Source organism: Phyllostomus hastatus, unplaced genomic scaffold (genome assembly GCF_019186645.2).
Source record: "Phyllostomus hastatus isolate PE091 unplaced genomic scaffold, TTU_PhHast_1.1 phas_scaffold_93, whole genome shotgun sequence".
NCBI classification, from domain to species: Eukaryota; Metazoa; Chordata; class Mammalia; order Chiroptera; family Phyllostomidae; genus Phyllostomus; species Phyllostomus hastatus.
In genome coordinates, this window is record NW_025334042.1 from 21,806,947 (window position 1) to 21,819,636 (window position 12,690).

At 40.0% G+C, this 12,690-nt stretch overlaps 1 protein-coding gene across 8 annotated transcripts in view; it reads left to right on the forward strand.

The window, feature by feature from the left end:
• The first annotated feature begins 411 nt into the window (after positions 1 to 411).
• The window catches only part of RACGAP1 (Rac GTPase activating protein 1), a 37,365-nt gene continuing 25,086 nt past the window's right edge, over positions 412 to 12,690 (forward strand). For 3 of the 8 annotated variants that reach the window (XM_045830059.1, XM_045830065.1, XM_045830066.1), the window contains exons 1-2: positions 483 to 619; positions 9,718 to 9,806. In XM_045830059.1, coding sequence (XP_045686015.1) covers positions 9,722 to 9,806 — 85 coding nt within the window. In that variant the 5' untranslated portion in view covers positions 483 to 619; positions 9,718 to 9,721. Of the gene's footprint in view, positions 620 to 9,717; positions 9,807 to 12,690 lie in introns of all 8 variants that reach the window. The other 5 variants (XM_045830060.1, XM_045830061.1, XM_045830062.1 and 2 more) reach the window with 5 other exon arrangements.

The following is a 12,690-nucleotide window of genomic DNA, read 5'->3' on the forward strand; positions in this document are numbered from 1 at the left end:
CTCATTATAAATTTGGTGCACTTAATAAATGCGTGTCAAATTAAAACCTGGATAAATGCATCAATGAATTGAAGGCCAAATATAGCTCAGTAAATATGGTTTCTAATGACTATTCTATCTCCTTCCAGATTTCTCTGTAGTCGTCAGCGAGACCTGATACTAAATTGATACTTTCTAAGAGCCCTCTTTCTCCGTCTGGGGGAAACAGTAAGACCAAGAATTTGTTCTCAACAACTATCACTGCCCTTAGTCAACATGGTGACTAAATTCGTGGAGGGGATGAAAACCAAACTGTTGACCTTAGTCAAAATGGCCACCGTTGGCTTCGCTGTTGAGAATGCGCATGCTTAGTTCTGTCCCAGTCCCTCCTCCTTGGGCCTGATGCGCGTGCGTTGCAGCGCAGAGGGACAGCGCGGGAGGAATACATTTCTCTGTGATTGGTTGTTGGCGGATTTCAAACTAGAGCTGGCGGCCCGGTGCTTTTCTGCCGTTGGCGGCGCGAAGGGAAGCGGAAGGCTGCCAGGTGGGGTTCGGCGGCCCCGAATAAGTGGGCCCTGGGGGCCGCGAGAAGACGTTCCTTTCGCCCGTATTTGTGGTAGGAGGGAGAGCGTTGGAAGCGGTGAGCCGTGGCCGCCGCGGGTGTCGGGGAGAAAGCGGCCCCTACACTGGGCCTTCGGCCGGGTCAGGAGCTGGAGCTGTCTTAATGGGTGGTGTCGGGGGTTGGGGGTTTCTTCCTTGGTGCCGTGTTTTGTAGAAAGCCAAGGCGTCTTTTTGAGGTGGTGGCTCGAACAGGGCAGGGGCCACCCCAAACAACCTAGATAAGAGTTTGGGGGTAGCACCCCCATCCTTTTCGGAAGAACAGGGACTCTTCGCAGGAAAGACCCTGGTATTTGAGAGGCCACAGCGGCTGAAAGTGGAGTTCCTTTTCCCTGTGGGCTGTGTGTCTCTAGGTTGACTGGCAGAGGCAATGGCATCTTGCCGTTCCCATCCTAATTCTTATCCTAGGTAACAACGAGGCCTTACTTTTACACTTTCACGTGATTCCATTCGTAGGCGGTACGTGGGGTGGGTGGGAGATAAGCCCCCCCCCTTTTTTTTTAAGAATTGTCATCATTGTCTGTAATGAGAAGGCGCCTTTCCTATAGCTTAATCATTCAACAGGTATTTATTAAGTGCAAAATGTTAAGTACAAGACAGTCTTCTTTGGTTTTAAAGGAGTTTGTAATTTGGGGGTGATAGAACTTAAGTTGACTGCGGTGAATCTAATAGGCCCATACACTGTTAAGAGCGCTGTACCTTGGTACAGACCTTTTAGAAAATATTTTGGCAATACTTATCAAGGGCTATAAGAGGTTTTTATCCCCTGAAGTAGTAATCCCAGCCTTGGAAATATAAGGAACACTGTCACCTGAAGAAAAACACTGTCCACAGTGATGTCCAGTTCATTCAGTGAATATTTATGTGAGTTACTCATTCAGTGAATTATTTGCCGAGTGTCAGGCACTGTTCCGGGCACTATGAACAAAACTCACAAAAAGCTTTGCTTTCTTGGAACTTAAAACTGTTGGGGAGACAGACAATAAACAATAAATAAGCTAATATGTAAGTATGTTAGATGGAGATAAGTGCTTTGGAGCAAAATAAAGCAGAGAGGTGTTGAGGGGTTGGGGAAGCCTGCAGTTTAAAAGGGTGGCTAGGAAGGACCTCACTGAGAAATGAATAGGTTTAAAGGTGTGTGAGTACCCATGCAAGAGGTTCCAGGCAGATGTAACTGAAAAACTGGAAATTCCCTAAATGTTCAGAGAAGAGGTTAAACAATTTCATCAACTTCTTAGAACTTAATGGAAACATGATAGGGAGAAAAAGCAGAATACAGTCTCTGATTGCAATTCCCTGAAGTAAATAAGTGCATAATAGGCAAAGTTTAGGTAAGCAGGTGCATATAGTTATTTAGGGTGGTGAGGTTTTAGTTGAACTATTAAAAAATTGATTTTTTGAATATAGAAAATTAACAACGTGAGGCAGTATTTTATATTTGCGAAGTAAATGTTGTAGATAAAGAAGAGATCATTTTTTGGAAAAGATTTGATTTATTTTTAGAAAGAGGGGAAGGGAGGGAGACAGGGAGAGAAACATCGATGTGAGAGAGAAACCTCAATTGGTGCCTGGCAGACTTGATCTCCAACTGGTGGAAACCCAGGTGTGTGCTCTGACTGGGAGTGGGAACCAGCAGTGACCTTTCGCTCTTCAGAATGGTGCCCCACTAAATGAGCCACACCCGTTGGGGCTAGAAGAGATCATTTTTGACTGAAATGGTTAGGGAATGCTTCAATGAGTTGGTAAGACGAATACTAGATGTTGAAGAATAGAAGACTTCATAAAGGAAATTCACAGGTGAAAAAAGAAGAACCTAGTATACTGAACTGGTAATAATTTTCTGAAAATAATAATTCAACTTGTCCCTTTCTTGTAGTCTTCATTCATGTTGGCTTGAGGATGGTCTGTTTATACTCTTTCTGCAATTGATTTGCTCATAAGAACATTTGTTTTCAAGATAGTCCTGCCTGCCAGTTGTATAGAGGCTTTTGATATGGTGAAGCAAGAGCTGGACATTTGGGGAAGAGAATTGTCCTGAAATGCTTTCATATGAAAGAATCCCGTGCTCCTTGGCAGCAGAGAACCTATATTGTTGATTTCTTGGGTATCTCCAGATTTAGTAATGATTATGAGAATGTTTTTCATTAAAACTCTTCTGAAAAATTCAGGCAGTCTTCCATTGCTATGTTTTACAATATTTAACACCCTTGGTGCATCTAAAAAAACATGATGTATAGGTCTCTTAATAATGTTGTTTATAGGGGGGAAGAAGAAGAGGATAGAGACTTCCCTCAGGATACTCTGCAGTTAAGATGTAGTAGTCTGTTATTCTGAAGGACAGACATGCCTGTCCCTTGGATGGGTGATTGAAATTAAATTGAGGACTAAAAGCAATCACATCAAGCTGGAACTCTTTCCCGGTGATGCAGAAGTGCTCCCTTAGGGATACTCTCATACTGGGAATCTGCAACATAGTGACTTCTCCACCTTTGGGGCTTCTCATCAATAACAGCTGAGATTTTCCAGCACCTTTTTGTTTAAAGTGCTCCACAAACTGATTTCCTTGTTCCACACAGGAATCATTCCAGCTTTCCCGAAAGGCAGCTGCCTCTGTAGTGAAAAGCGACAGCTGTTTTACAGCTGCAAAGCAATGTACTACAATATGACTTTGTTTTTGTTTCCTTTCACATTAGTGTATCTCCTGGCTATGGAGCTAAATAATAAAGGAGTATTCATGAGGGTGAAAATGTGACCCAGTAGGAAAATTAAAACCATTTTCAATTGACATTGAATAGCATGAGTAATTTTTAACTTTTTGAGCTACAATTTGGCTGTGATATCACAGAACTGATGAGGAAAGATATTTTTGTCTTCTGTAACATTTTTTAATTCCTGAGAGTCATGTCTGTAGAGCATTAGTAAAAATGGATGATAGTCCCCTAGCATCTAAAGAAAAGAGGATTATATTTTACCCGTGCCATTTTTTGATTAACCCAAGTAATGGTAGAAGAAAAACTAACTTGTCACGAGCTTCATGGCAAACAGCTTGTTTTCTTTTAAGTATATTTTATCCATTATGCTAATACAGTTGTCCCATTCTTTTTTCTCTTCTTTATCCCCCTCTGTCCGGTACCCCCATTCCTTCCAGATTTCATTCCACCCGCCCCCCCCCCCCGCCCCAGTTAGTTCATGTCCATGGGTCATATGTATAAGTTCTTTGGCTTCTCTAATTTCTGTGCTATTCTTAACCTCCCCCTATTTTGTACCTATCAGTTATGTGTCTTATTCCCTGTACCTTTTCCCCCATTCTCCCCATTCTCCCCCTTCTCTCCCTTCCCTGCTGATATCTCTCCATGTGATCTCCATTTCTGTGATTCTGTTCCTGTTCTAATTGTTTTGCTTAGTTTGTTTTTGTTTTAAGGTTCAGTTGTTGATAGTTGTGAGTTTGTTGTCATTTTACTGTTCATAGTTTTTATTTTCTCCTTTTTCTTAGATAAGTCCCTTTAATGTTTTATATAATAAGGTCTTGGTAATGATGGACTTCTTTAAGTTGACCTTATCTGGGAAGCACTTTGCCCTTCCATTCTAAATGATAGCTTTGCTGGAAAGAGTAATTTTGGACGAAGTTCCTTGCCTTTCATGACTTGGAATACTTTTTCCAGCCCCTTCTTGCCTCCAAGGTTTCTTTTGAGAAATCAGCTGATAGTCTTATGGGAACCCCTTTGTAGGTAATCTCTTCTCTTCTTTTAAGATTCTCTCCTTATCTTTAATCTTTGGCAATTTAATTATGATGTGTCTTGGTGTGTTCCTCTTTGGGTCCAACTTCCTTGGGACTTTCTGAGCTTCCTGGACTTGTATGTCTATTTCCATCATCAGATTGGGGAAGTTCTCTTTCTTTATTTTTCAAGTAAGTTTTAAATGTCTTGGTCTTCCTCTTCTCTTTCTGACACTCCTGTGATTTGGATGTTGGAATGTTTAAAGTTGTCCTGGAGGTTCCTAAGCCTCTCCTCATTTTTTTTGAATTCTTGTTTCTTTATTCTGTTCTGGTTGAATGTTTTATTTCTTCTTTTTGTTCCAAATCATTTATTTGAGTCCCAGTTTCCTTCCCTTCCCTGTTCCCTGTATATTTTGCTTTATTTCATTTTGTATAGCCTTCACTTCTTTCTTAATTTTGCATCTGTACTCAGTCATTTCTGTGAGCATCCTGATTACCAGTGTTTTGAACTTTGCATCTGATAGGTTGGCTATCTCCTTGTCACTTAGTTCTTTTTCTGGAGTTTTGATCTATTCTTTCAATTGGGCCATATTCCTTTGTCTTGGCGCACCTGTTATGTTGTAAGGGGTGGAGCCTTAGGTATTCACTAGGGCGAAGCCACCCACTTTGTTGCTTTGTGGCACATGTGGGGGAGGGGTCCAGAGAGGGAACAATGCTGTTTGCTCAGCTCTCACCCTGCTTTCCAGAGCGCCCTGCTTTCCAGAGACTGGCAGTTCTCTCGCCACCACAGTCTCCACAGGTTTTTATAGCCAGAGGTTCTCTGGCTTTATTTTCCCGATGCTGGAACTTGGGGTTGTGTGGTCTGTCTTGCTCCCCAGTTGTTCCTCCCCATTTATCCGCATGTGAATGTGGGACTGCCTGGTCTGCCAGCTGAAGCCTTGCTGCATGTCCTGTCTGAATGTCCTCTCCGCCCTGGCTGTCTGTCTCAGCCCCTCCTACGGGTCTGGATGAATGTTCCTTCTTTAACTCCTTGGTTGTTGGACTTCCATACCATTTGATTTTCTGGCAGTTCTGGTTGTTTTTTGTTTTTAAATTGGTTGTTTCCTTCATTTGGTTGTGCCGGGAGGCAAAGTGTATATCTGTTTATACCTTCATCTTGGCTGGAACTCTAGAACAGCTTATTTAAGAGCCTAGACCTGGTCAAATTTTGCTGTTCTACCCATCTTCTTGGTGTGGGTCCCAGCTGTGATTTGGTAATCATTATTCCAGAGTGTAAATAAGAACTGTCAGACCAAATCAAAAACAAATATTTCATGCCTACTATAATAATATCCTATAATCTTATGGTGAGATTCAATTTATATATTATAAAACTTAACTACATTAATTGATATTATTCTGTGAGATAAATAGGACACATATTATTGTCCCTATTTATATTTAGATGAGTCTCAGAAATTAAGTGACTTACCCAAAGTTATGCTACTGGTAAATAGAAGAACTAAAACTTTATACCAGGGCTTCTGTCCCAACCCCCACCCTTGCCCCGACCCACCTTTTTTGACTTAAAAAAAAAATATGTATTACACATTGGTGTTCAGGTAGAGTGGAAGTTCTTTTGACAATAGAGTTGTGGGTGTGTATGTATGTGTGTTTTCTGACTTCCTTTTAGCCAATATTTATTTTTAAATACTGAGTGTTTGTATGTGTAATGCCCTAGTGCCAAATGTAAGGTTTCTCTTCTTGAACTTAGAGTTTCCCTGGGACAGAGGATAGAAACAGGTAAAGTTAGAGTGCAAGGTGTGTGTGTCTGCCCACTGAGCACAGCAATGGGGGGAGGTCCGGTGAAGTAAGTGATGATGACCTGCAAATGGTGAGGGGATGGTAATAACACACATGAGAGGAAGAATTCACAAGATTATACTTGTAAGAAAGGGACTAACTTAAGGTGATAAGGAATCAAAATTGGGAGTCGGTAGTGTAGGTTAGTGGATAAAGGTAATTGATAGTAAAGTCATGTCACTTCATGATGGGTGTATGTTCTGAGAAATGTGTGTTATGTGATTTTTGTCATGTGTGAACATCATAGAGTGCACTTACACAAATCTAGATGGTGTAGCCTACTTACTACACACCTAGGCTATATGGTGTAGCCCATTGCTCTTGGGCTACAAGCTTGTACAGTGTAGTACTATACTGAATTCTGTAGGCATTTGTAACACAATGTTAAGTATTTGTATATCTAAACATAGAAAAGGTACAATAAAAATATGTATAAAAGATCAAAGTGATACACCCATTTGGACATTTACTGCAAATGGAGCTTGGAGGACTGGAAGTTTCTCTGGGTGAGTCAGCGAGTGGTGAGAGAATGTGAAGGCCTAGGCCATTACCATGCACTACTATAAACTCTATAAACACTGAACACTTAGGCTACACTAAATTTATAAATTTTTTCTTCAATAATAACTTTAGCTTATTGTAACTTTTTTACTTTACTCCATGTATATGAGGGGAAAGGATAGAATACTGTCTCAAAATCAAGTCCAGCATGTGGGGCATCCCAAGCAAATTGAGAGCTCCAGGACTGGCATTAGGAGAGAGGCTAAGGTTGATAAGATAAATGGGTGAGTTGTCTGCAGAAATGTAATGATTAAAGTGGGGTGGCTTGATAATGCTCTTTGAGAGGTTGGAGGATTGAACTGCAGGAATGTCTGGTGTTGAGAGAGAAGAATAGAGAAAAACCCATAATCAAACTATTTGTAAAACTGTAATCTGGAGACTAATGTGGTCTGACAGAGGTAGGGTTACCGTTTTGCTGTTTTACAGTGAAGCACTGGAAGTTCACTTAAACACTTTCCTAGGCACTAGGCATCATATCAGGAAAACAGTGTAGATCCAGGTAGTTGTGTGAGATAACTTATAACAGTTACTATGATGAGGAGATAGCCCCAGGTAGGTTCTCTGTGTCTTTAGACTCTTCAGGAATCAGGTTGCATTTTCAAGAGGGTACCTCTCCCCAACCTTCACTCTAGAGAGTAGTATGCACAGAAAAATAGGAAAGAAGAATGATGGACTAGAGGAACTTGAGAAAATGTGAGGATTTCTTTTAAAGGAATAAAGGATTAGGTTGTTTATTGTCATTTAAGACATAAAAACTTTCTCTTTTTTTTAAGATTTTATCTAATTTTAGGAAGAGGGGAAGGGAGGGAGAAAGAGAGGTAGATAAACAGCGTGGTTGCCTCTCTCATACCCCCTACTGAGGACCTGGCTTGCAACCCAGGCATGTGCCCTGACTGAGAATTGAACCAGCAACCCTTTGGTTCACAGACTGGCACTCAATCCTCTGAGCCAGAGCAGCCAGGGCTAAGACATAAAAACTTTCTGAAAAAATTTTATTTATTTTTAATTATATTTTATTGTTTATGCTATTGAAAAAAAATTTAAAGATTCTATTTATTTATTTTTAGAGAAGAGAAGGAAGGGAGAGAGGGGGAGAAACGTCAATGTGTGGTTGCTTCTCACGCACCTGCTACTGGCGACCTGGCCAGCAACCCAGGCATGTGCCCTGACTGAGAATCGAACCAGTGACCCTTTGGTTTGCAGGCGGGTGCTCAATCCACTGAGCCACACCAACCATGGCTAAAAATGTTTTTTAAAAAAACAGTTTTTAGTATCCTAGTTGCACTGTGAAATTTGACTTTTTTTGCATTCTTGGACAGATGGAAGTTTTCCTAGGCATTGAGCTTACTGTCTTCATAGTTTCAGAATATAAAGATGAATGCTGAGATGATAGAAATCAATACCCCATATTAAAAGTGATCAGTGTCTTCCATTTTTTACTGGGAGTCGAAGGAAATAATTTGAATAGGCTACTGAATTGCCTGCTCCCAGTTCTATTCTGTAGCATTTGAGTATATTTGCCTGTTTTGTCACATTGTTGAATCCATGGGCTTCTCTATGACTTCCTGCTCTCTTCCTGCCAGTTTTAATGCTATTACTTTAGTTTTGTTCTTAGTTTAAAGAAAGATCTTTGCAATAAATTTGTTGGTCTGGTTGCTTAGCAGCTTGCTGTGATAATGTAGCTTGGAACAGATACATTGCCATTAGAACATCTTGATTTCCGGCCCTGCTTCAGGTATATATTGCATCCAAGCTTGGAATTGAAAGCTTTTTTGCTGTTAGAGCAATCATCATACAAGTGAAAATGAATAATTCTGTAGCATTTAATAGAAAATATCTTTGTTTCTATATTCTTTCCTTTGTGGATTTTTTTCCTCTCCTGCCCTCATAGCATATGGTGCAATCTTATAAACATTGTAAAATCACTAAACCTTCATAAAAGATTTCTTCAGATTTTATTTAGAGCATAAAATAAGGACCTGGACTAGAATGTTGAAAGGGTGACTAGGCAAAACAGAAGAATCCTTTAATGGTATTTCTGAAAATGTTCAGTTTTTAAATGAAATTTGATTTTTTATTTCCTTGATAGTTTTCATAATAGCCAATTGATATCTTTCTTTCTTGACTGTTAAATGAAGATCTTATTTTCTCAAAGTGTTCCCAGTTAGTCTATTTGGAGCAGAACTGCTAGTAAGGACACCATTTTTAATGTAATATCAGCAGGTCTTTGGGGGGAAATATGAAGCCTGAAATTCACTATATAGAACACAGTAGCAAATGATTTTTCCTTTGCCCTTCTGACTGTGAAGGTGGTGTATTGTCTTCTTGATGCCAGAATGTGGTACAACATAAGCCTTTGCCTATACTTAGTATAAATTTATTAGACATAGTCCCTGCACACAGTCCAGCAGAGAGCCCTGCATTACAGAAATAATTCTTGTGCTGCTGAGCTGGCGATTTCCCCACTTAATCACTTGTGTGATGTCATCTGTGCTGTTGGTAGGAAATGTGCTGACCATGTCCTGCATTTTAAAAGGCAGATGCAACAGGGGTACTGGCTAAAAAGAAATTAAAAATAAACCTTAAGGTCTTCAAAGTCCAGAAGGATTAAAGTGGCAGAAGTGTTATTAATCAACAGGCTTGACTAAGAACCACATTTTGTATTTGGTCACCTAGTAATCAACTGGCATGCTTGGCCCTAATTGCTTTCCTCTCAGCTCCATAGTGATTGCAGAGTGGAGGAAAAGCAGTAGGCAGGAAGAGGATATTATATTTAGAGGTCTGAAACGCTTTTCTAATTTTCAAATAAGTGTTAAACTTTCCAACTTTGTTTTTATAACAAGGATTACACAAAACATCCATTGTTGGCTTGTCATTCTTATGATGGTAGCTACAGATAAAAGAATCCAGATGTTAGTCACTGATGACTGTATTGGATTGCTACTGAAGCTTTTGTCTGGGGAGAAGGCATGACCCCTAACGTATATTTGATTTCTTGGCAGGAAGATGGATACCACGATGCTGAATTTGCGGAATCTGTTTGAGCAGCTTGTACGCCGGGTGGAGATTCTCAGTGAAGGAAATGAACTCCGTAAGTCATTCTGCGCTGCCCTGTGTGAAGAGAAAACAGTTCAGAAAAAAAATCTGAAGTGTGTTCCAACTTGAAAATCGTTTTTGATTTGGTTTACCTAAAAAGAAAGTGATGGTCACTTAATCATGGTCCAAGCTTAATGGACACTCATTCTAAGTGGTTACTTTTTTCTGTAGTTCTTAAATGGATTTTGTTCAGACTTTTTTTTATTGTCTGGGTTCTCATTTCCACTAATAGTTGCCAATTGCATTTTTGTACCATGAACTGGGCAATCTGCTGAATTTTCAAGGATGTTGCTTTTTTTCTTTAGTGAGTAGTTGTCCACAGTTTTTACCCTGGCCTTTCCCTGTATTCTGTAGAACATTTTCAGTTAAAGAGGAGAAAAATGTTGTAACTTTTTTGAAGGAGGGACTATTCATCTACTTTTACCTACTTAATATATTTGATGCTTAGTAATAAAGGATTGAGATGGATTGGAGACCTAGGGAGAAAATGAAGGCGGTGCTAAAACAGTCGCCAGTGAAGTAGATAAGTGAGAAAGGAAGGTGGGGCCAGCAGCATGGACTTAGGTGACCCACGGGAATGACTCTGTACCAGTTTCTGTTTGGTGTTGCCATCCTCTCCTACATCAGATTTTAATTAATACCTAATTTAGTAAGTGTTGCTCTTAAGTCAGCCTCATTGATATAAAAGTAATGTACAAACTGTCTTGAACTTAAAAAAAATCCCTACAGTATTTAGTATGGCATCTTGCTTATGTCATTCAATATTTCCTTTAATTTGATTGATGTTTTTAATAGCTCTTACCCACTTACAGGCCTTTCAAAACAATATTCTATTTTCTCTCTCTAATAGCTGTTGCATGACCCTGTCATCTGGTACCAGCTCAGTAACCTTGATGGCATACTAATTAGGCTTCTCTTTGAGATCATGTCATCTCAGAAGATGGATTATTTTGGAGTCTAGTGGGGAAGAGTACTAAATAAGAGATCTTAAAATTCAGGTTCATTTAGCAAATATTTAATGAGAATCTATCACAGGCTCTAGCACATGTTGAGTTGAGGGAAAGGGATGACTGAATGGCTTCATAGAGAAAAGTAGGGTTTCAGTTGATTCTTAAATGTAGGGTAGGGTCCCATCAGACAGAGATGAAAGAGATCATTTAGAGTTGGGAACAGCCTGAGTGGAAGCAAGATGGTGTGGGGTTTGAGGGGAATAGGATAAAAGGGGGAGTGACATCATCAGAGCTGTGCCTTTGGAAGCTTCCCCAGGCAGAAGTGGAGGGTTGCATCAGAGTCGAGGCAGAAGACTGATTAGGACGTGGTTGCCATTGCTCAGGAAAGATGCAATAGGAGTCTCACCTACCTGGGATAGTTGTCGTGAAGGTGAAAATAAGGGGAAATGGGTGGAAGAGACTGTGAGAATCTCTCTAGGAGGAGGCAGGTGATAGGGTGTGGGGGCAGATAGAGGAATCTGAGGTCTGAAGTTCAATAGCTAGTGCTGCCTTTTAAATGGTTATTTCTATGTGTGTTTATCTGTTAAATAGGCATTTAAATGTCTTTGTGGGAGTGCTGTGAAGGTAACATGAGATACTAGTTGTGAAAGTACTTTGGAAGTAATTATGCAAAAACATAAGATATTTATTTTTACAGATACTCATATTTTATACACAAATTTTTATCTTCCCATTGATTTCTGTTATAAAATTGGTATGCTTTGTCTCTCTTAAATCCCTAACTTGGAATGTTGGCTTTTTTTTTCTCTTTTAAATATTTTATTGTTTATGCTATTATAGTTGTCCTGATTTTTCCCTGCTTTGCCCCTCTCCACCTAGCCCCCCCCATTCCTACAGTCAATCCCCACACCATTGTCTATGTCTGTGAGTCATGCATACATGTTCTTTGATTAATCCCTTCCCCTTCTTTCAGCCAGTCCCCACCTTCCCCCCTCCTCTTACAGCTATCAGTCTATTCCATGTTTCTGTGCCTCTGATTCTATTTTGGTCATTAGTCTAGTTTGTTCTTTAGATTCCACCTGTAAGTGAGATCATAGGGTATTTGTCTTTCATTGACTGGTTTATTTCACTTAGCATAATAGTCTCTAGTTCTGTCCATAAAGTTGCATAAGTAAGAATTCTTTTTTTTTCTTTACTGTTTAGCATTCCATTGTGTAAATGTACCACAGCAACTTTTTTATCCACTCATCTACTGATGGGCACTTGGGCTGTTTCCAGCACTTGGCTATTGTACATAATGCTGCTATGAACATAGAAGTGGCATATATTCTTTTGAATTGTTATTTGAGGATTCTTAGGATATATTCCCAGAAGTGGAATCACTGGGTCAAAAAGCAATTCCATTTTTAATTTTTTGAGGAAATGCCACACCGTTTTCTAGAGTGGTTGCACCAATCTGCATTCCTACCATTTTGGCAGGTGTAAGGTGATATTGTGGCAGGAAAAGAAAACTCCAAAAGTTTCTTATGCTCTGTAACTGTAACACTTGCAAAATTTCACACAGGACTGTAGAAGCTGACAAGTCGTAACCAAACCAACAGCCAGTTACTCAAGGTCATACACAGACTCCCATGTGCTCTGTAGCTTCTGCAAATTCCTCCTGAGTTTTCTCTTTGTCTCCCATGTAAGGTAGCTGAACCTAACTTCCACATTCGGCTTCTGTAACCTTGCTTTGCCATGTAGGTAGGAAGCCCGGGACTATTTAAACCCCGGGAGAGTGAGGATCGGTGCTCAGAGGATTTGGATGTTAGCCACCCCCTCTGGGCCCCTGGGTAATAAAGTTTGTGCTTCATTATCTCCCCGCGTGTGGGTAGATTTTCCACAACAATATCTCATTGTGTGTTTGTTTGTTTATATTTTAAAAAAATT